The sequence below is a fragment of the Macaca mulatta genome, chromosome 5 (genome assembly GCF_049350105.2).
Source record: "Macaca mulatta isolate MMU2019108-1 chromosome 5, T2T-MMU8v2.0, whole genome shotgun sequence".
NCBI classification, from domain to species: Eukaryota; Metazoa; Chordata; class Mammalia; order Primates; family Cercopithecidae; genus Macaca; species Macaca mulatta.
This window is the reverse complement of record NC_133410.1, coordinates 191218324-191242172: the sequence shown is the minus strand read 5'-3', so window position 1 is coordinate 191242172 and position 23849 is coordinate 191218324. Positions and strand designations below refer to the sequence as shown.

The 23849-nt window shown below is 43.8% G+C and overlaps 1 protein-coding gene across 8 annotated transcripts in view; it reads right to left on the bottom strand.

Moving 5' to 3' along the window:
* Nucleotides 1–519: 519 nt before the first annotated feature.
* The window catches only part of TENM3 (teneurin transmembrane protein 3), a 659662-nt gene continuing 636332 nt past the window's right edge, over nt 520–23849 (bottom strand). For all 8 annotated transcript variants that reach the window (NM_001193929.2, XM_078001693.1, XM_078001694.1 and 5 more), the window contains 5 exon segments: nt 520–4000; nt 6848–6978; nt 9716–11327; nt 14213–14509; nt 22224–22459. In NM_001193929.2, coding sequence (NP_001180858.2) covers nt 3245–4000; nt 6848–6978; nt 9716–11327; nt 14213–14509; nt 22224–22459 — 3032 coding nt within the window. In that variant the 3' untranslated portion in view covers nt 520–3244.

Genomic DNA, 23849 nt, shown 5'->3' with positions numbered 1-23849 from the left:
GCAGTTGAGGTTGTCACTAGAAAGCAAGTGTGATGAAGTCTGCCTTTTCCGACTAAAATCAAAGCCCTGGCCTGCCGGCCAGAATTGCTGAACGAAGCATCCTCTAGTCAGCCGGTCTATATGTAGATTTCGACATCTCCAGGAGGCTGCAAGCCTATCAGGCCCGAACTGATTCTTCTAATCAAGTGTTTTAATTAAGCACACTTATTGCCAGGATCACAGGAATGAAGCCTGCTCTCGAGTAGTAATGGGCGGTACTTTTGTAAATTCTTCTTTACAGTTAGTGTGTTTGGCTTTGTGGGGGTGTGTTTACTGTTTTCTTAAAGTAGGCCATGGGAGGGTCCCCTGTGAAGTTCACTCTGCTGAGCCAGCAGTCTGGCCAGTGGACAGAAAAAAGATACTACCAACTGGGTTGCAGATGAATCAATTCCCCAACGACTGCATCTATTTGCATCCTCCACGTTAAACACAAAAGCAATGCCGGCTAGCCCAAGATTTGAAAAAATATAAAAGCACACACACGTTGGGTTGGCTTTTATTGGAATGCCTAGATGCAATCTATAGTCATCAAGTTATGGAAAATTCAGGTCACATATAAAGTTAAGAAGGCAAATGAAAAGAACAATACAAATCAGACAAAATTTACATCTCAAAATATCATGAAAGCATTTTGACTGGCTTTGCCTAAAATACTTTGAATATCAATTTCTTTTTTGTAAGCTAATTCTTTTCATTATACAGTCCCCCACCCCCTCCCAACTCTTAGAAAAAGGTCTTTTGTTTACATATTCCCCAAGGTCACTATTTCTCGTAAAAGCATGTCCAGATCACAAGTCTTTTTAGAAAGAAATAGGCTCATTATACCTACTAACAAGACACTAATTGGGTTGATTTGATTTCATCTAAAATAAGCACCAGGAGATACTCCAAATCTGTTATTTATTGGTGCCCGTGTGAAGACCAGTCCATGTCAAGAAGAGGTTAAGACTATGATTTCACTTCTGTCATGTGGCACAAGCTTTTCATGGTACTACATCAGAAACATGTCTGAGAATTTAGACTCAGAGCCTATTTCACCCAAAAGTACTTACAGCATGCTAAATACAGGCCTGCAGAAGTTCCACGGAACAGAACTGCAAATACCTAAGTTAACAGTTAAAAAATAAAATGGAAAACAGAATCATGTTTATGTGGTTTGAAATCTCATAGTTTTCTAAATTTGGGCTTCCTAATACTTGCCAAAGGATTTCCAGAATAAAAAATATTAATGCTAATCTGTGCTTTCATTCTAATAAAATATCAGCATTCATTAGAGGATTAATTACTTCGGTATGCTCTACCAAATACACAAAGACAGTAATAGCACTGATACTGTAAATTCAGTAGCTATTTTGAAACTTTCCCAGCCAATCTGTTTAATAAACACACCTACTGTGCAATTTAGAGTATGTGATACATACAAAGCAGTTAGAAAATTATTTTCAATACATCACTTGAACCTTTATATTTACGACATGTTCACTTGCTATATTTTATCACCATTATACATAGAGGAAAACAGTGTGTACTATAGCTCAATGAACTGAGAAATATCTTCTAAAAATATTTTTGTGGCTGAATTTAGTGCTCAGGAAAGAGATTGGTCAGGGCTGAGCTGACACGGAAGTGCAGATGGCGGCTGGGCTGGTTCCCACACGCGAGCTGCTTGTGTGTAGAAGGGCGCGGCTGCCACTCACTTCCAGCTGGATCTGCCACCCCCGGCTTCCCCGAGACAGAGCAGAGGCTGTCATTCAAACCAGCCCCAAGATGGTTTGGTCATGTGGGCTTAGAGGAGCTTCTGTTTCCCTTTTTTGTCCCTCTTGGTGACCAAGGGTACAAACCCAAAACTAGCAGAGTAACCCTGACCGGCTCCATCTGCTCACCCACCACTGCTCGGTTTCTGCTGTCTTTCCTAGATCTTAAGACACGTGTTTAGGATCACCACTACATTAGATCCTTTCCTCCTCCTGTTTCCCCAGCATCTGATGTGGTCTCTCCTCCATCATGAGACAGAGCTTTGGAACAGCAACAGTAAAAACCCCGGGGTTAATTCTATCAACTCCCCATCGACTGGCAAGGTTGAGAGAGGGCCAGAGAACCCTTCCTCCCGTTTTCTCCAATCTTCCCTTACATTCCACCAGCCCTAGTTGTCTGCTGTGCCTCTCAGTTGACAATGCTGAGGACACTGGCTTGATGTGTGAGAGAGGGAAGAGAAAGGAGCTCTCTGATTCGCCACCCACCTAGAATTGCACGGTCCTATCCATCTAGTGATAGAAGCTTGCACATTTTTTCAACCTAATACAAAAATATTAACACTTCTGGACATTATAGGCATAAGTTGTTATATCTCTACAATATAATAATTTATACTGTACAGCTATAACAGATAACAAAAGGTGCAATCCTTTTAAAAAAGTCACACAGTTCACGTTTTTATCATTTTATTTTTAAGTATAAACTTTTTAAACACTTTACATAAATTAACTCCTCTGAGACTAATATTTGATGTACAGTAAATTGTAATTCATATAAAAATCCATAAACAACTTGTCTCACATAATTTACAAAAAAATCAGGATTTCCTTTGCTTATCAGTGGCAAGGATTCTAGTTGCCAGTTTTTTCCCCGAAGGCAAACCACGCTAGCATTGTAAAACCCATGAACAAATCCCGCCGCAGACGTCACTGCGCCAATGTCTTTCTACAAAGCTGCACAGGGAAAGCAGTTGGTTGTCTAGAAACAGTAACTTTGCCCCACATTGTAAAATGAACAGAGATAGCTATCACATCCTATGCAGACAGACTACTTCTTGTAAGCAAAGGTCGACAATTCGGGACTATTTGGAAACACTGTATGCATTGTTTTTTTTCTTTTTTAAAGTTAGTTAAATACAGTGCCTCGAAAGGAGCAGACGGCCCAGCGCAAAAGGTCGCGGCCTTTGTCCTTGATGATTTTTTTTTTCTCTGGCTACGTTCAGTCCGACTGAGTGCAGCGCTATGCATATGTAAACATATTCGTTAAAGCCGATCACCTTTAAGGTCAATCAGAAAAAAGCGGTCCTTGTTTTCGCGGTGTGGGTGTGGGTTCTAACAGCAGTCTCGTTCTCCCGGGAGGAAGGCTCTTGGGCGTTGGAGAGTCCCACTCGGGTTGTGCCACAGGACAATGTGAGCAGGGCGTGAGCGGCTCGGCGGGCGCGGCCCGGGCGTTACCTCCTGCCGATCTCGCTCTGCCGCAGGAACTGGATGTTGTTGGCACTGTCGGCCAGCTCGGGGTACTGCTCCACCGAGAGTACGTAGTACCCGTCGTAGCCCTGCACCTTGCCGGCGCTCAGCAGCTGCCGCTTCTCGCCCTCCGTCCAGAGGCGCGCGCCCTCCTCGCCGTCGCGCACGCGCTGCTGCTCGCGCGCCCAGGCCCGGGCGAGTGCGCGCTGCCGCGCCTGCTCCAGGATGCGCGCCTTCTCCTCGTCCAGGGTCATGCCGTAGCGCACGTGCAGCGCCAGCGCGCCGAACTGCATCTCCACGTCCGCGAACCTGCGCGTCCTGCCGTTCACCACCGTGGTGGACTGCGACACCGTCACGTTGATGCCGTTCTCCAGCGCCTTGCGGCCGCTGGTCAGCCGCAGCGTGCCCAGGTCGCTCTCGGGCGTGGTGGTCTTGATGAAGTAGTGCGTGTCCTTGCCCTCGATGGTGAAGTGCAGGTTCTCCAGGTAGAAGGCGTTGTTGAGCACGGCCGCCACCTTGATGCAGTCCTCGTTGGCGATGTTGAGCACGTTGGTCTGCACGCGGCCCTGGCTGACGGCCAGCATGACGCCCTTGCCGATCAGCGACTTGACCGTGGCGAACCACAGCCAGGACTGCGCGCCGCCGGCCCGGCGCCGGCTCACCTGCACCTCGGCCATCTTCCCCAGCGACAGGAAGGCCTTGGCCTGCCGCGCCACTTGCTGCTGGACTCCGAAGATGGGCTGCGGGAGAAACACAACAGGGAGCGCGTCAGAGGCGGCCGGGAACCTCCCCACTCCTGACCCACACACGGGGCTCTGGGGGCAGCGCCGAGGCATGCATGGAAGCCCCGGGGTCCTTCCCGATCAGAAGGCTGAAAGGCTGACAGCCCGGGGGAGGAAGCACTGGAGATCCCTCCCCATCAAGGTGATCCCAGTGCTTTGGAACCCCCAAACGGCTCGCGCATCGTGGATCACTTTAAAGCTTTCTTCGTTTCTAACATGGGAAAAATAGTCCTGTTTCTTGCTTTTCTCTTACAGTTTCTAGAGGCTCTTTTCCCACGCCCACCCCGCGTGGGGAACCCAGCTCATCCGGACCTCCATGCTCGTAGCTTTCTCCACAGGAGACTGAGAAGCCACCAAACACACAGAGGGATCTGAACGGCTGGGGATACTTAGGGCGGATCACTGGGCCCCGCTTCGTATGCTTTGAAATGCTTCCATTTAAGTCAACTCTGTCCCCCCTCCTGGCAGAGTTTTCAGCTGAAGATGGTGAGTGTAACGGCAGAACTGAAATGTACAGGGATGAGTGGACGGTGGGGCAGCTGGAGATATTTGTTACTTTAGGAAAACAATTATTTTTCTCAGACTTAGGGACAGTGGGCCGTCTAGATTGGCAAATGTTTTAAATTGGGGGCATCTTAACTCAGCCATTTCTTATACTACCAGATGTTTGTCTGGCCATTGTTTCCCAAATGAAAACATGTTTCATCTGCGGCAATGAAAGAAACAGTTGTTTTTCTGCACTTATGGCAGCCTCAATGTCTTTGCCCACGATTCCCTTTGCTGTCCTTATGGTGTGCTTCTCTTGACAGAGAACTTGAACCATATTTAAAAGGCTGCTCATATTTAAAAGGCTGCTTAGGAAAAGAGCTGGCAAGTCCATTTGTACAGTTAGATGTAAGTGTTTTCAGGCATGTTGGAAAGTCATACACAGTTAGGATGTGCATGTTCAAATGCGTTAGGAAACTTCGGTATGTATTCATGCCGCTATATCAGTGTAGACAGACAGTCACGCACTGCTTAACCACGGGGATGTATTCTGAGAAATGCGGCATTAGGCCATTTCATCCTTGTGTGAACATCACAGAGTGCACTTACACAAACCTAGATGGTGTAGCCTACTACACACCTAGGCTATATGGGATGCCTATGGCTTCTAGGCTGCAAACCTGTATACAGTGACTGTACTGAATACTGAAGGCTACTGTACCACCATGGTAAGTACTTGTGTATCTAAACATAGAAGAGGTACAGTAAAAATACGGTGTTGGCAGAGCCTGGTGGCTCATGCCTATAATCTTAGCACTTTGGTAGGCAGAGGCATGAGGATCGCTTGAGCCCAGGAGTTCAAGACCAGCCTGTGCTACACAAGGAGACTCCATCTCTACGAAAAATAAAAAATTAGCTAGGTGTGGTGGCATGTGCCTGTGGTCCCAGATACTTGGGAGCCTGAGGTGGGAGGATCGCTTGAGCCCAGGAGGTCAAGGCTGCACTCCAGCCTGGGTGACAGAGTGAGACTCCGTCTCAATTTAAAAAAATATATGATATTGTAATCTTGTATGATCACCACCTTATACAAGGTCTATCATTGATCAAAATGTTGCACACACATGACTATATTTGTAACTTATGAAAAAGGAATTGCTTTTATATTAGGTATGAAACCACAACAGGTACTGGTACTGTAGACAGCCTGTGTGTGTGTGAACCATGGCTGCCTCTTCTCTTTGTTTTCATTGAAATGATAGGAAATTGCTCAAGGGGTGGCTGGGAATTAATCGCTCTAAGAAAGTCTGCACTGTCTTATCATCATGGAGTCACCCCATTTCTCCATCTCTAATTATTCTTACTGTAAGCTCGAAATTCTGATATTTTGCTGTGCATTCCTTTCTGATCTCTGACTGGTGGGGATTAGATGTGCCAGTTTCTGAAGCAGCAGCTTTGACTTTGTAATTTTCTATTATATTTCTTTTATTTCTTGTAATGGTTACAGGCCTCTTGATCTATTATGCTCAGGAAAATTCCATAAATCTTCCTGGTTGTAGGTGGACCCTTACCAGAGGACATTTATTTTTATTTTTAATCTTTTTAAATTTTTAATATTTTCCTGTGAAACACTATTAATTATTATTATTATTTTTTGAGACGGAGTTTTGCTCTTGTTGCCCAGGCTGGAGTGCAATGGCGTGATCTTGGCTCACCACAACCTCCGCCTCCCGGCTTCAAGCGATTCTCCTGCCTCAGCCTCCCGAGTAGCTGGGATTACAGGCGTACCCCACCACGCCCGGCTAATTTTGTATTTTTAGTAGAGACGGGGTTTCTCCATTTGGTCAGGCTCGTCTCCTGACCTCAGGTGATCCGCCCACCTCGGCCTCCCAAAGTGCTGGGATTCCGGGCATGAGCCACCTTGCTCGGCCGAAACACTGTTAATTTTTAAAGAAGCTGAACTTTGTAGCATTGTTTGTGGGTTGCTAATTTGTAAAATGGGTTCCGGGCCCTCTTGTTTATTGTAGTTTTGCCTTCAGGTCCATGCTTTCTTGGGGTTCTTTTGAGAAAGCCAGCACTGGAAAGTGAGCTGCTGCATTTCTATGTTTTCATTAGCATTTGCTGAAAACATATTTAGGCCTGTTTAACAGGCCTCTGGTTTGTTGAACACAAATGCAGAGGAAGTGTTGTTTTTTTCCCCTTAAAAGAGTCAAAAAATTACAAACTGTCTTGGTACAGTTTTCACAAAGGTGGTTTCATTCGATATGGGTAGATAAGACACAAGCTACTTAACACCTTTCCGTGGGTCTTTTTGTTTCTTACCGGTATATCATCCCACTGCTGACTCTTCACAAGTTCATAAGAAGGTTCTGTTAAATCAAATTTGGGAACAGGGAATCCAGGAATAGCATTGTGCAGATGGAAACCAAATGTCACCAGCCAGCTGTTAACATCTAGGAGAAGAATGTTCAAAATGAAAGGTGTTGGAGTTTTGTCCTTTCATACATTTAAATTCTTACCATAAAAAGAAAATCCAATTTCACAATTAATAGTCTGAAAAAGAGCACATGTTTGCTTTCGTCCTACAAATCTAAACCTACTCTGTTTTTAGATATGAAGATGGGAAACTGCACAGCAGAACTATGGCAAATGCTACGAAAATTGCAGAGTAATAGATGCTCAGACAGACTGGGTAAGCCGTCATTCCTGCTAAGTTGCAGCCTGTGCTAGTAACAGTGATAGCAAGGGTAAGAACAATGCATAGCAGCAGGAGAGAGATATAACTTGCAGAAAACAAATGAAATTTGTTTTGTAGTTAGTAAAGGCTGGTCTCAAATAGAAGCGTGTTGTTAGCTCTCCAAAGCGATTGCCCAAGGATATGCGGACTTCCACAACCCATTTTCTATTAATAAAACCCCTAAATTGAGAGTATTAAAATCAACAGTTGATTCTTAATCAAAGATGAATGCTGAAAGCTGGCAAAACTGGCCAAGGGCACAGAAGTCCTGATTACCATCAGCTATGACTTCAAAGGCTCACTGTGCACAGGTGGAGACAAACTTTTTGGGGAAAGAACCTGGAAACCTTTAAGATGGTATTTTAAAATATTGCCATGTGACTCCAAAAGCCATTAAGCTGAGAATAAGGCTTTTATTCTATTCTGGAGGTTATAATGTTACAGAACTACTCAGCAGGCTTGCAGCTTTATGAGTACGGTTGGGTGTCGATTATTTTATATATTAAGCACATTGCTGGAAAATTTGAAATTGCATTTCACCTAATATATTTTATGCTGTTCCATCTCTCTTTTGAGGTTTTTCGGAAAATGCTGCTATGGCATTCCCTGCAGTCCACGTTGCTAGGAGAGGATGAATTCAGGAGCTGGGGGCTTTCCAGCCTTTCAGTCAGCCCCTGTCAACGCCCCTTAAATAACCAGTGGTAAACTGCTTGTCAAAATGATGGAGAGCCACTTGATTCCCATTTCCTTCTCCAGGGCACAGACTCCACCTCATTGCCAGGTTGGCAGGTCCTTCGTCCAGGCCTCATATGGCTATAAAACCACTGGTATTGTTTCCATTGGAAATGGGGTGGTAGTAGTGGTGGTGCGGAGAAATACATCCTAAGTGGTTCACATAGGATGCAGAGTGATACAATTTGTGTGTATATGAGAGTGTATCTGAGTTTGGGGGGTGGGAGGGCCTTATTTTTGGGAGAAAATTCTCCCAAATGTTAGAGTATTGGGGGCAAAAATTCTGTTACTCTGAAAAATGTCTGCATAACAGTGAAAATCAGAGGGCCGTGAGTATTGAAGAGTACTGCCAAAATAATGGGATTTGAATGCAGATGTGTACTGAAAAACCCTGAATGAGAATAAGGGTGCTGCTGAATCAGGAGGCAGAAAGAAGGGACTTTCAGCTGGTTCACATGGAAGAGATATAAAATGCTTTAGGCAGTCTGGAAAGGTAGGAAGCAGATGTGAAATGAACGGGGCAACCTGTTGAGCCTGTTTTGAGAACTGAGAGAACAGACATCTCAGTACACCTCAAATATTGAGCTGGAAAAGAGGCAGCCTAACGGAGCATCTCACACAAGCCAAAACCAAACAGAAATACCTTAAACCGAGCCCAAAAATAGACAACAGGAAAGAACCTTCCTCCTGGAAATATAAATGTGGTAGAGGGGTTAATGATGGTGCTGTATATCAGGAATGGAAGGTAGGAGCAGCAGGATTCAGAATTCTTGGAGTAGAGGTTGAGTGAAGAAGTCAGCTCACTAAAGGGAACTAGAGTAGAGCTTGCAAGGACCTTGTCTGTTTCATATGCTGGTGGTTCCATGGTGGCAATAGTGGGATCTGATGTTCTACATCTTGCATAACTAAAAAAGTAACATGCAGTAAACTTGGAAAGATCTTAAATCTGTACCCTGAAAGTTATCCCACATTTGTGGAAAAATTAGTATGCCTATTAGTATTGTCACCATGCAAGAACTGCACTGGCAATGAAGACAGTGATGTAAGAGACAGAAGTGAGACCAGACACAGGATCCACTGTCTAAGCAACTGATGGGAGAAATGGCTTCGTGACTGTCCTGAGGAGATGGTGGTGAAGCAGGAATTAAACACCTCCCAGGGATGAAATGGTGTCACCCTGTGTTATGTTTCACGTTAATCATCTCTATGAGAACTTCACACATGTATTTAAAAAACCCAAAATGACATATTCGTAAGGTAGTTACTATTTATTGTGGAATTTCAGGTATTATCTTTGTGCCCTAAGTTAGGCACTATTATCCCAATTTTATAGTTAAGGAAATGGAAACTCAAAAAACATGTGGCTTACAGAGCTACACAGCTTGTGGGAGAGCAGCTGAGATTGGAACTCCAATTTTGGGACTCTGTGTTCATCATGTTTTTTGCTTCCCCATGTTCCCCTTCTTTAAATGACTGGAGTTCATGTCATTTCAAAAACTTGTGGCCTTGGGCACTGGCAGGCAGAATAGCAAGTAACTATGTCTCATTTTCCCTTTGTGATTTCTCTATGGTTCCATAGAGAAATAAACGCATTAAAAGGTCAGCCATGTGACTTTGCTTGAGCAAAGTATGAAGTTTTTTAAAAAACCATTCCAGTTATTTTGTGTATTAATCTAATGATGGTAGTCCTCCAGCACTTGGAAAAGAATCAAAATGCTTACCTGTGATGTAATCTTTCACGTCATGGATTTTGCTTGCAGGGTTGTTATTCCTAAACATGTACAAGTTAAAAGGAGCTGGGTCCTTCCCAATTCTTTTCCAGATTTCTATGTCAGGTGTTGTCCACCGTCCTGCCAAAATGTCATAATCTCTTTCTCCAAAGTGGATTAATTTGGTGAGTGGGTCATACAGGCCACCATGAAATCCAATGACCAGTTGAAAGTCAATATTGGAGTCAAAATAGATTTCACCGTATGCAGTGTACTGAATCTGTTTCAGCATAAACCCATTGCTACTGAACACAGCCAGTGGTGTCCCCGTGTTATCCGACGCAATGTAGAATTCATCCCCACTGCTGATTTCCATGGCAAAAAGATGGCCTTGGAGATCGTAATACAGGGATGTAATTTCTGAACTTGAATGGTTGTAGACATGAGTAATCCTAGTGGGATAAGTTAGGTCAGCATAAAAAAACTGCAGGTGCTGTCCTAGACTGGTTTTGCTAGAAACACGCCTTCCCAGGCCATCGTAACGGTAGATCACTGTCCAGCCACTGCCTTTACTGTAAACTCGAGTTAGAAGCCCCTTGGAGCTGTATTCAAAGATTTCCGTGCCTCTTTGACGTAGGAAACCATCTTCATCCAGCCGATACTGAACATCACCCAGGCGAGTGATTCTGTCTCGCAGGTCATAGCGAAGGGGTGTCAGACGTGCACTGTTACTTGGGTTCAATAAATGGAGGTTTCCATTCAGATCATAGTTGTACCGCCACATTATCTTTTCATTGAGGTAAACTGTTTGGAGCTGTCCATCAACATCATATTCATAAGCATATTTGGTGGTGTTGGCAAAGGGCCCTATTTTAATTTCTCTCTTGGTTACCCGACCCATGTTATCATATTGAATTGTAATCCAGTACATGAGCGACCTGAATATCTCATACTGAATTTCCTTGATACGGCCATGAGCATCAAAGTGCTTCGTGTAGGTCATTACAGCTGTGGAAATGATCTGGTTAATATCATAATATATAACTCCAAATTTTCCAAACTGCTCAACTTTGCCAGAAATGTCATCAAACTGATAGAGATCAATAGGCAGTGGAGTTTCATTGATCACACCCTGCATGCTGGTCACTCGAAAGCTGTTGTCATAGCTATAGTCAAATCTTGCATTTACCATCCCATCTTCACTGAAGCGGAAAATCTGCCTGTCAATCAGGGGACCAATTTGCCTGTATCTAATGGTGCAAATAAAACCATCACTCTGGAGGTTTACTGTCTTTAGGACTCCTGCTGTTTCATCATAGGTAAAACTGACTCTTGTACTATCATATAAAATTTCTGAGAGTCTGGTCTGCCTTCTGTATTTGAATAAGACCCTCCGACTTGTACCCAAGAAAGCCGTCTGCAGAAGCAGCCCCTCCTCGTTGTAGTCCGTGATGATGGAGGCGTTGCTTTCCGGGGGGTTGTATATGTTGCGGTAGTAGCCAATGGATCGGATGGTCTGCATGGTGTGGCGAGCCACACTGGGCATGGTGATGGCAGACAGGCGGTCCCACATATCGTATTCGAAGATATACTGCCGCTGGCTATGAAGCAGAAGAACCATGGACTGTAAAGAGAGAACATTCTGTTACCCAGTGTTTGTGAACAGGAGACGCAAAAGCAGATTTAGTGACCACAAATGCACAGAAACATTCCACTAGAGAAAATGATCTTCATTTTAACTGAGTTATCCTTGACCTTGTGTGTTGTTAACGTTTCTCTGCCTAATTTGCTTGGATGCTTAATTGTGAGGGGTTCTGCAATTAGCGGCTCAAGATTCACAACGTGCTGCCTGTCACGACGGATGGTACCATTCTTTTCCCAGACATTCAGAGCCAACCAGCAGATTGTCAATGGATCTGGATTAGTCATAATACAGGCATGATCAAAGCTGCTTTACACACAATATTTTGAGGAGAAAATAGCATATGGGGAATGCAGTTCCATCCATAATTAGCAATTATTTAGTAAGGTGGCTTTCCCCCCCTCACTTGACTGAAGAACCACTCAAATCATGTTTGATTTCTAGTGTACTTGGCGGAAGGGCAAAGCATTCACAATATTATTTTATAAAGACATAAAATTAGCCAAAAATGGATAAAGTGTACATGAAGCATCAACACCAAAAAATATTGTGAAATTAATCACATGGTGAATGAGAGCTAGAAATGCCCTTAGTAGAAATATTCTATATACACATACAGCTAAATTGTTATAAGGCATCTGTACTGACAACAAAATCTCCATTTCTTTCTGTGGATATCAAATCCGATTTGTGTCTCAGGAACAATAAGAATGGTTTCTGGACTTCATACTGTGTTGGAGGTAAATTATGAAATGAGTAAATATATTAAAATGAACTCTGCCTATTTCATGAGCCACCGCAGAAAGACAAAATGACAGTCATTTATTAGGCCAACAAATGTGAGAGAAGGTCATCCCAGGCCGGTTAAGTCAAGCTCAGCAGTAGCACAGGGCTGTGGGTGGCTCTTCCCTCTGAGGAAGCTTCCTCTAACCCCGGTTGGGCCACATGGAACGACACTGGCACAGGGAGGATGTGTGGCTTGGGAGCCCTGCGAGGTCTTCTCCTTTGCCTGACCTCAGCTTCGGTAGAATCTCCTCTTTGGGCAGACCTAGGGGCAATTTTTGCGTGCAGGGTGTGTAGTAAATGTCCTGAGAATTGTTCCTAGTAGTTTGCATTCTTCCAAGGAAAGCTTGGACTATTGCTGAATTCACAGGAATTAATACCTACTTTTGGAATCATCTAAAGTCATATTTGATGGTAGTCTGTAAAATATTACTTGTTTTGCTACGAGTAAGTTTTGGCTTAGTGCACCCATCCCAGTAAGAACATCGAAAGTCTGGGTGGATGTTAGGGATTTGGGAGAGACGATGAGAAAGATCTGTCTGTTGTCTTTTCTGATGCTCCTGGATGCATGCAGGTGATCTTGGTCACTGCCTCTGTCATTCTGTGACAGTGGCTCTTCTCAATGATACGCTCCTGGGCTCCCTCTAAACATTTCCCCGTCCCATTATGATCACTACTATACATTTTTAGGGTTGTGCTTGTATATTTCTGTTACTCTGTAATGCACTTAATTTAAATTGGGGAAACTCCAGAATGAAGCTGTGATCCTCTCCCACTTAGAAACGTTGCCTTAGGGGCTTGTCATCTAACAGGTGTGATTCGATTCATTGTCTCAAGGGTGAGTCTCTTCTAAGGAGAGCAGACAGGTGGGTTTGCAAGAGACAGATTGGCCATGAGGGTCCTAGCTGGAAGCATGCCAGAGGTCGGGGGCTGCCGTAAGAGAGGTGAGCTCTGGAACTGAAACTGGTTCTCAGGAAGAGTAGCCTGTGCAGTCACTGGCTGGAATCAGGTGGGATGGCTCAGGGTTCAGGGGGTTAGGTTTAGACTGAGTCATTCCCCATGGCACCTCCAGTGAAGAAAAAGATTGTGTGAGGGGAGCACAGTGACAACATGGATGTGATTTGATTTATCTGGGTGACAAGAGTTCTTCTGTGCAACGTTTGAGTCAGGAGGGGTGGAGCAGTAACTGCCGAGTAGAGTGTGTAGCACATGCTGCTGGGTAACTGGTGGTGCCATGCTCTGGGGTCTGAGAGCTACCAGAACTCAACACAGAATCATTTTTTAGGGCGAACGTTTGTCTCAAAGGCAAATGAAACATTCCATGAATATGCTCTTTGGTGGATTATATTTCTTAAGAGAGGAATTACAGCGAGATTGTTCTTGCCTTTTTCTTCCCTTTCTTTTACTTTCATTTCCTCTGACCCAGTCAATACCCCAAGCCACACAGCATACATTTAGCATTTTGCACACGTGTAACTCTAAGTCTCCATTTTTGATACTGTGAAAAGTTCTCGAGAGTGGGAAACAGCCTAATCTAGGATGCTTACTTTTTATATGAAGAAGAAAGGAAAGATGCCACACAGTATACAAAAGTGTGGCTTTCTAAGAAAATCGCCTCTTTTGGTTAATAATGCATAACTAGGATCTACATGCTTTTTATGATTATGTTGAAGTTCTGCCAGGAACAACACAAAGCTGACAGCTTTAACTGTGCTAATGTAAGGCTCTCTCTTAAATGAAAGAGCTAGCACGAAAATCATTTACAAGCGACTTACATGCTCAAGGTCTAATTTGTGAATGTTGTCAGTGTGTAAGCTTGGCAGGTGGACAATGTTAATGCTTGTTTGTTTACATCATAAATCACTTAAAAGGGTCTCAGACAGTAGAACTTAACTAAGGAGAAACTACTTTGCTAATGCAGAAATTCATCATTGCTGTGCTCATGTGACTTCTGTATTGATACTTCGAATAATAAAAGGAACTCAGTCATGTGCCACTGTTTCTTTCCCCCTTAGTGCTCTAGATGATGGCTGAAAAATGTGAATTATCCTTTCCCTATTGTTGAGCTTAGTTTGCAGGCATACCTTTTCTAAATATGTGTAACTCCATGTTTTACCATCAGCAAAGACCCGAGATACAATCCTCCCCTGTCCGTCATAATCTACTTTCTCGCTAGTGGTGCCTCGCTGGATGCTGGCGATTTGACCTGTGGATGAATAGGTGACATTGACGGCCATCAGCTTGCTGCTTGGCAGCCAGAGAGTCGGGTGCCCAGACGTGTCGTAGGCGATCCTCAGTAGAAATTTACGGTGGTCGTCATAGATCTTTTCTGTCTTTGTTGTTCGATCAAAGTCAACCGAAAGGAGGTTTCTGCCATTAACCTGTTACAACACCAACAAGATGATAAAATAAATCACGTTATTCCAACACCGGAGTCCCCAGTATTGTTTAAACACCATTTATGATGATTGATTCTCTTTGTCAGTAAATTAATTTCGCAACTTCTTGGGTTACAAGTGCAAGGCAGTAGATTAACTGCTCTTTTAAAATGTTTTATTAAGCAGAAAGACAAGCCTGGCATTTGTTCAAAACCATTTCAGTTAAATTTTGTAAACTAAAGCAACTGATAAGAAAAATACCAAAATGTATTTGCTTTAAAGTTTGTTCAGGAAATCTAAAGGTGGTAAACATGACACCTATTCATATGACTCAAAGCTCCTCCCCCAAAGACACTGGAAAATAATTGCTTAGTAAATTAATCATGGCTACATTAAATAAAACACAGTGGTTAATGTGACTCTAGCCCTTTGAAGAGCAGTTAAGTAGAAGTTGGAACCCACATTACTGTAAATTATTAATGAGTTTCAATAGCAGCAGGTTATAAACAAGATCATTGCTTTTGGCCCAGTGCTGCGACGTCACAATTTTTTGAGAAGGCCTCTTTCTTTGGAGAAGAGCTGGTTAACTGGCAGGGACTTCAGAGTCCTTCACTAACACATACACATGATCTGAATATTGTACTTATTTGACAAATTCAGCACCATGTGTTGTCACAGAGTCTCTGTGGCTCAGTGCCACGTCCAGAACCTTGGACTAAATCTGGCTGTTACTGTCTGCCATCCGAGGCATACACAACCCAGCATTCGCTATTGCAATTAGAAATGTGGTCCCGATTAAATTCTGCTTTACAAACAGTCTCCAGCGTTTGCAGGCTGGGAATCTCTGAGGGGCAGAGACCACGGCCTATGCATTCTCTGGTCTTCTACAGCACCTTTGTGGGAGGGGTGGCTTGTATATTCCAAAATGCTCATTAACTCTTTGGACTGTTACAAATTAAATGGGAAAATCTTAATTTTATATAGCTGTATTCCAGCTAGAACCTTCAAAATGGACAGATCCAGCTGACCCATTTTACACACACACACAACCACTCACATGTTTATATAGAAATATATGTCTATATACATACATCATATATACTTGTAAAATTTGGAATAAAACTACCTTTTGCATTCTATCATTGACATTAAACACGTCCCATGCAAAAATACTCCTTAAGCTTAAACTTTTCCAATTGGCTGTTCAAGGAGAGTATTGTGAAGTCCGGGGGATGGTAGCTCGATAAGCTAAAAAGAAATGATGTTGAGGGCAGGAAGCACCCAGATAGCTGATTTACAAAAAACAAGAAGGCAGAAAGAGCCCTGGAGGGAAATTGCCTTTTTTTTTTTTTTTTTTTTGAGACGGACTCTCGCTCTGCTGTCCGGGCTGGAGTGCCGTGGTACGATCTTGGCTCACTGCAGCCTCCGCCTCTCGGGTTCACGCCATTCTCCTGCCTCAGCCTCCTGAGTAGCTGGGATTACAGGTGCCCGCCTCCACACCCATCTAATTTTTGTATTTTTAGTAGAGACGGGGTTTCACCATGTTGGCCAGGCTCATCTCGAACTCCTGACCTCAGGAGATCCGCCCGCCTTGGCCTCCCAAAGTGCTGGGATTACAGGCGTGAGCCACCGTGCCTGGCCTAGAAATTACATCTTAACTTTTCAGTTCTATCAGCTGATGTGGGCAGACACCCTGCAACACTGTGTCACAGCAGATTGTCAGGGGCAGTGGCTGGGGAGGAACCCAGGACTCCCAAGCCTGATCTCTAGACCTGAAGCAGCCTGACCTCAGCTTTCAACCCCCCTGAATCTGTTTTGTCCATCTGTAAATAAAGAGGTTGGCCTAGATCCCTTAGGCTCTGTCTTTCAGTGAGTTTTATTTGCCTCTGACCAGCCAGCTGGAGGCTTTGTGAGCTCCATGCGGAAATGTCTGCATATTAGTTGCTCCCCGCCTGATGTGAATTTTGTGAAACTTTATGAGTTGAGCTTTGCAGAATGCTTTGTGTACCCTGGTAAGAAGCTACCAGCTAATGTTACAAATATATATTTTGAAGTCTGTAGAAAGGTTTGATATCAAATTGATAAATGGCAGAATCAAGTTGTTCAGCTTATATCTGCACTCCAGTTTTGGATGCCTCAAGAAGAGGTTTTGCACAATTTATATGGTTTTCTTAGGGCTCTTGAGTGCCTGTGATTGTGTTTTGAAAGGAAAAAATACCCTGAATGTTTAGAGTTGCCCTCTTTTTTCTTCCTTAGATTATTCTGGGTTTTGGAGGAACTACAAAAGACTGACTGTAGCTTCCAGGGACAGGGCTGCCATGTTATTATTGCCCATGTGTTTGCATTTTCCTTGGCATTCATTTTAATTTGTATTAATTCTTTACTGCTTCCTGGACCCTCCTTCGTGTCTGCAGTTTCCTCTGGTTGGAGTATGGGAAATCTGGACCACAGAGTGGGTATGACGTGCTGCTGTGGGGAGACAGGCATGGAGCCCCATCTTTTCATGGCCTCTATGCTCGGACTTCTGATTTTTTTTTTTTTTTTGACGGAGTCCCGCTCTGTCACCCAGGTTGGAGTGCAGTAGCATGATCTTGGCTCACTGCAACCTCCTCCTCCAGGTTCAAGCAATTCTCCTGCCTCAGCCTCCTGAGTAGCTGGGATTACAGTCATGTGCCACCGGGCCTTGCTAATTTTTGTATTTTTAGTAGAGACGGGGTCTCACCATGTTGGCCAGGCTGGTCTCGAACTCCTGACCTTAGATAATCCGCCCACCTCAGCCTCCCAAAGTGCTGGGATTACAGGCATGAGTCGCCGTGCCCAGCCCTGGCTTCCGATTTGCACCTTTGGTTTGTGAGTGTGGCTAGGTGACACTGAAACACCCAGGTGCAGGTCAGATGATGCCATCACTGTGTGTGACTTCGACAAGCATCTGGAAGCAGTGAGACCCACCATCTGGACATAAGTTCAGATTTTTCTTTTATCCAGACAAACACTGGATGCTGTGCCTGTCCTGTATCCTCAAACCAAAGTAATGAGGAATGACTTCGAATGTGGCTGTGTTTCTTCCCAAATTCCCAACACAAGCCAAGGCTTTAACCATTCTTACTGTTTCCAGACACCGCTCTCTGTTATTCAGTGTGGAAAATTTCAAAAGATACTAACAGATCTCATGTTTTTCACCCTCCTTCCCATGCCTGGACTTTCTCCTTTGGGTGTTGTGAACAGGGGCACCTGTGTTCCAGGACATGGTTTTGCTTCACCACATCTTTTTGATGCCAGGGCAACTTTTCAAATCTTTTTTTTTTCTTTTTTTTTGTTACAGTCATAAAGTGCCAGCATTATTTCAGGCTCCAGTGGATTTTTTTTTCTCCTGAGACAGGGTCTCGCTGGGACACCTAGGCTGGAGAGCCATAGTGTGATCTCGGCTCCCTGCAGCCTCGACTGTCTGGGCTCAAGTGATCCTCCCACCTCAGCCCCGTGAGTAGCTGAGACTGCAGGCGTGCGCCACCACAGCCGGCTAATTTTTGTATTTTTAGTAGAGACGGGGTCTCCCCATGTTGCCCTGGCTGGTCTCAAACTCCTGGGCTTAGGCAATCCACCTGCCTCAGCTTCCCAGAGTGTTGGGACTACAGGTGTAAACCACTGTATCTGGTCTTCTGGTAGCCTTTTAATAAATATTTTTAATTATTATTAAAAATATCAGGTTAAGACAAGGAGGGGTGGCTCATGTCTGTAATTCCAAGATTTTGGGAGGCGGAGGCGGGCAGATCAGTTAAGGTCAGCAGTTTGAGACCAGCCTGGGCAACGTGGTGAAACCCTGTCTCTACAAAAATACAAACATTGGCCAGGTGTGGGGATGCGTGCCTGTAGTCCCAGCTACTTGGGAGCCTGGGGTGGGAGGATCACTTGAGCCTGCGAAGTTGAGGCTGCAGTGAGCCAAGAGCACACTACTGCACTCCAGCCTGGGCATCCCAGCAAGACCCTGTCTCAAGAAAAAAAAATTATTTACACACACACACACACACACACACACACTTAAATAACAATCTAAAAGTGAAACCCTATCTCAGATCACTGCTACACCTCCAGCTATATAAAAATGAATTCATTTGTTGTGTATGAATAAGAGATCACCATGAATTCCTTTGTGATGTATACTTCTTTTAAGTAAGCATGGAAAAAAAATCTCCATTTTCAAAGATCATGTCCAGCATGATTGTAATTAATCACAACGTCACTTTGATGTTGGGAGCGGGCAGCTATAATCTTCCCTCTGGAATATGCTTGGAAAGAACATGACGCAACACACTTTTCCCAGGGAGTGACGCCAGCAAGGGGGATTACACTGATTTATCCAAGATGTCATGGGGGGAAGTGAGGAAGGGCAGGCTCGTTTCCCAGTACACTGGGTGACGATATCAAGACTCTCTTGTGTCCCCGTTGGAGCATCAACTTGCTACAGGTTGTTTTGTGTGTCCGCTCCGTCAGCAGGTGCCAAGTGCATTGTGCAGTCCCACACTAGGCTGTGCCGCTCAGATTAAAGTGAGAAATAGGCCACTACCAAATGTGACTGGCATAATGAGATTTAAATATGCTATCATATTTATGCATGCCTTTAAACACACGTTTGGCTTTCAAATTTTGAGATTTTCTTTTTAAAAATGATTCACTACAATTTTTTTTTCTCTAAGCTTCTGAATCTGGGCAGCTTTAGGAGATGAATTTTAATATTAGAACACCATGACAATTTTTTTTTGTAATTGATTGAAGGGTGGTTCTACAATCCAGCAGTGATAAAACCTAGGAATATTTACCAAATATTATAAGGCACAGATAAGCAACTGCTATCTATGTGTCTTTTTTTAAAAAAATGAGCTACAAAAGTAAGTACAGAATAGTTGTGTCTTCTGCTTCCTTACATCTCTATCACGGTCTCCTGTGCTTGTTATTTTCTGCTGTGTCCAGCCTGTCCCTTAATGCACTGTTTCACAGAAATGCTTTTCACGTTGCTGGTTTCTTATATGATTTTTCCATTTCTACTCCCTGCCTTTTTTACTTTTTAAACTTATATATATATATGGCTAGGTGTGGTGGCTCATGACTGTAATCCCAGCACTTTGGGAGGCCGAGGCGGGCAGATCACTTGAAGTCCCGAGTTCAAGACCAGCCTGGCCAAAACATGGTAACACCCCATCTCTACTAAAAATACAAAAATTAGCCGGGCATGGTGGCGTGTGTCTGTAGTCCTAGCTACTTGGTGGGCTGAGGTATGAGAATCGCTTGAACCCGGGAGACGAGGTTGCAGTAAGCCAAGATCATGCCACTGCATTCCAGGGGTGACAAACGGAGACTCCATCTCAAACAAAAGAAACAGGAAACACACACACACACACACACACACACACACACACACACACACACAGTATAGACAGAGAGAATGATATCTCTATTATTTCCATTTAACCTGTTATTTCTAGTGTTAGGTTTATAGCAGTCAAACATTTGCAAGGATGTGCTGTTCACATAGCCCCTCTCTTGGGAAGATCTAGATGCAATGGCAATATGAATTTTAGAGAGAATTCATATTGTAAGGCTGGCTTTCCTCATTCTTTCATTTATTGGATAAATATTTGAGTGCCCACCATGTGACAGGCACATAGCTAAATTTAGGTCCACAACTTAAAAATGAACAGAATTTTCTGCTAGGAAATAATGCAACGTAAGAGAGGAGGCATCCTGTGTCTCAGGCAAGAGTGGAAGGGAAACGGGTGGCTCTTTGGGCTGATTCTCACTGTCTTGGTGGGCTCAGGTCTTTCTCTTCTCTCCCCTCTTTTCTACTTTGGCAGACTCCAGGCTCAGTCCTTAAACCAGATTTTCATATCATCACTTTCTCCCTAGAATTTCTCTCTCAGAATCCACAGAGGAATGAAATTAGCAGTCAGAGCTGGCACATCCAATCTTATCTTGAAAGTAAGAAACCCTCCCCTGTGATCTTGGCATTGTCTCTCTGAGAGCAATCAAACAGATCAGCTGGAGATCTCCTTTCGATGGGATGGCACAGGCCATTTAAAATAGTGTATTTTCTAAAACGTCTTGCTGAGGCATTGTGGCTCTGCCATTTAGAAAGAAAGTAACACCCATGCCTGTGGGCACTGGGCTCTTCCTTCCTCAAGTGAGGCGTTTTCTTCATTTAGGATTAGGCAGAGAACCAGGGACTTCAGATTGGGTTTCCTCTCTTTCCCTCTCATCTTCCTAAGTTCTTTTTATGTCTTGCAGAGCAGTATTACAAAGAAAAAAAGTGCACACTTACTTACAACTTGTCTCCAAGAACAGCAGGCAATATGTTATGTGGTCAGTTTCCGGACAAAGTATTTCCCACTCCTCCCTCTTGCCAGTGAAATTTTACTATCCAGCAAGCTCAACAGCCCTTTCCTATCCATCTGGTGTGTGAGTAGAAGAGGCTATCTGGGTGTGGGTCAGGGAATATATAACCATGCCTTTTCTTTTCTTGTTTTTTTTTTTCTTTTTGAGACAGAATCTTGCTCTGTCTCCCAGGCTGGAGTGCAGTGGCATGATCTCGACTCACTGCAACCTCTGCCTCATGGGTTCAAGTGATCCTCCTGCCTCAGCCTCCTGAGAAGCTGGGATTACAGGCACCCACCACCACGCCTGGCTGATCTTTGTATTTTTAGTAGAGATGGGGTTTCACCATGTTGCCCAGGCTGGTATCGAACTCCTGACCTCAAGTGATCCGCCTACCTTGGCCTCCCAAAGTGCTGGGATTATAGGCATGAGCCATCGCGCCCAGCCTGTTTTCAAAGTACTTTCACATTATCTCATCTGATTCTTACAACAACGGTGTAAAACAGAGGTAGTATAGGGTAAATTTCATTTATCTGCAATATTGCGCGCTCTCTCTCTCTCTCTCTCTCTATAGTCTTATCTTGTTATGGTATTTAGATATGTATAATCTATATCATAATATAGATATCATGATACAGATAAGGAAACAGATTCAGAGATGTTCTGATTCTCCCATAAGGTTTACTATTAGCAAAAAGTAGAGCCTCATCTGGAACCGAATTTTTTTGAACTCTAGTTAGGTGCTGTGTCTTTGGTGTGCAGAGTGCGGGGCACAGCGGTCATCCATGCCTTCGTGTCTTCTGATGAAGTCCTGCATCTGAGAACAGGTGTGACGCTGTGTGCATGCGTGCATGTGACCCCTGCTTCAGGACAGCTGAGCAAGGGAGGCCTGTGAACTAGCCTTGTGTTTTCAGTGGCCCAAGGCCCAGGGCCCTGGGAAGCAGCAGTGAGTAGAGGCAGCAAAAGGGGATGCAGGTGGCAGCAGCGTCTGGGGCTCAGCAGAACGAAGAGCAGCAGCTGGAGTCCACTTTGGGAATGGACCACGGCCCTATGAAAGTGACCTGGAAGATGTCTAGAGCTGGTTTTCATGGCCATTGCTTTACCTTCACTCCCGGTCTCCTTTTCTCTCTAGTGTCCTACTGCTTTTTCTTAGCCCTCTCACGACCTGACCTCCCTCCAGCCTCCCCAGCTGCACCTGCCAGAACAGGCCCACGTGGGACTGGAACCACACTGAGCGTGGTGCTCATACTCGGTGTAGACATAGCGGGGTGAGCAGGAGACGCAGCCTGCCCTCAGGGTCATCTGCACAAATCAGAGGGCTGCCGCTATCTCCTGCTCTACGACATGTACGTACCCTGAGCTTTCGACCAAAGACGTTAACTTTTCCTTGGGCTTGCTCTTTTCGGAATCTCCACTCCACCAAGTTTTGGCCGTTCTCACCAGGCAGAGTCATGTTTCTTTTGGCGACAGTTGGATTAGCGGTGCCGGCCAGAACGTGCGGCTCTGTTTGGTAGTGTGAGTCCAGGCCGCTGGCATAGATAATTCTAAGGGAGCCATCATAACCAATCTGGTAGCTGTTTCTTAACTGATCTAAAGAACGAGAAGCACAAAACATGAACTATTAGATATGGATTAAATACTTGGCCGGTTGTGCCCGTTTGATGGGATCTAAATTTCTGATTGAGAGAAGGGGAATGAGAAGAGTCGGATGAGTTGAAATAACTTTCACTTTCATTGTTCAGATTCCTCAACAGGAGTTGGGATAATGGCCATCTTTTCTTTCCTATCCTTTCTTCCCCCCTCACTGTGAAAAATAACAGTCCATCCCAAGTCATACACTGGACCCAGTGCCTGTGGGGACAGGACTGTGGGTTTCTTGGTCACACCTGTGTTGGTGCTTAATGCAGTGTAGACATGTTTTCAAATAAAATAGATGATTGTGTAAAAAAAAAAAAAAAAAAGAAACAAGACTTTGACAACTTTGATCCCTGGCATTTCATGCTGTCAGAGGTTTGGCTAAATATTAAAGGCAAACTTTAGGGGAATTTGAAGTCCTTCTCCAGTTTAATAGACTTCTTTTTCTCATTTGCCTGATGAAATGAGAGCTCAGCCTCCATGGGATGTGCACTAAATAAATATTTTGTAAAGAGGCACATATGTGGTCTCTCAGGAGGGTGGTGTATACACCTCCAAGGTCTTGGAAGACTTCCCTCCCTTGCACCCAATCCCTGCATCTCCTGTCAAAGATCCTTTGAAAGGATTAATATCTATACCTTGAATACCAAAAATAGAAAGCAATGTTCCCTCTGAAATTGACTTCAATAAAGGAAGACATTTTATATTTTATACAAAAAAGCTCATATTGTAGACTACTGCCTCAGTTTAAAATTTTTAAATAATATAGGATCATTTGGGGAAGAAATGATTTCTAGAAATAGCAGTTTTAGATGGTTACAGAGATTACTTCATGGAACAGGTAAAAAAAATGAGTCTAAAGTTGAATATAGATTTACTAATTATTCTTAGAGTTGTGAACTCACAATTACAAATGTCATTGTAGACAGGTTTTTTCAAATTTAGAAAGGAATATGGCAAGGAGGGTCCTTTATGGAGATATGGCATCCAGATGACTATAGATGGAATGAAAAAAGGACATTCCAGGCATTACATGAATGTGTAGTTGTAATTTGGTTTAAAATTTCCATGATATGCTGATTAAAATACTGCATCATATATGGATTCAAAAAGTGCTATGTCTCAAACTACTGTACTGAGATGGTGGTCAGAAGACCTGCTCTGGAAAACTCTTAGGTGATGCAAAAATTGTCTGAGGATGCATGTGAAGGGCTGGAATGAAGTTGTTTTAATACATGGGAATGGAAATAGACAGTATTCCAAGGTTGAGAGATTATTTTATATGTGGTTTTAAAATATGTCTATATAAGTAAATAAATATTACATATACACTGTAGATTATGTC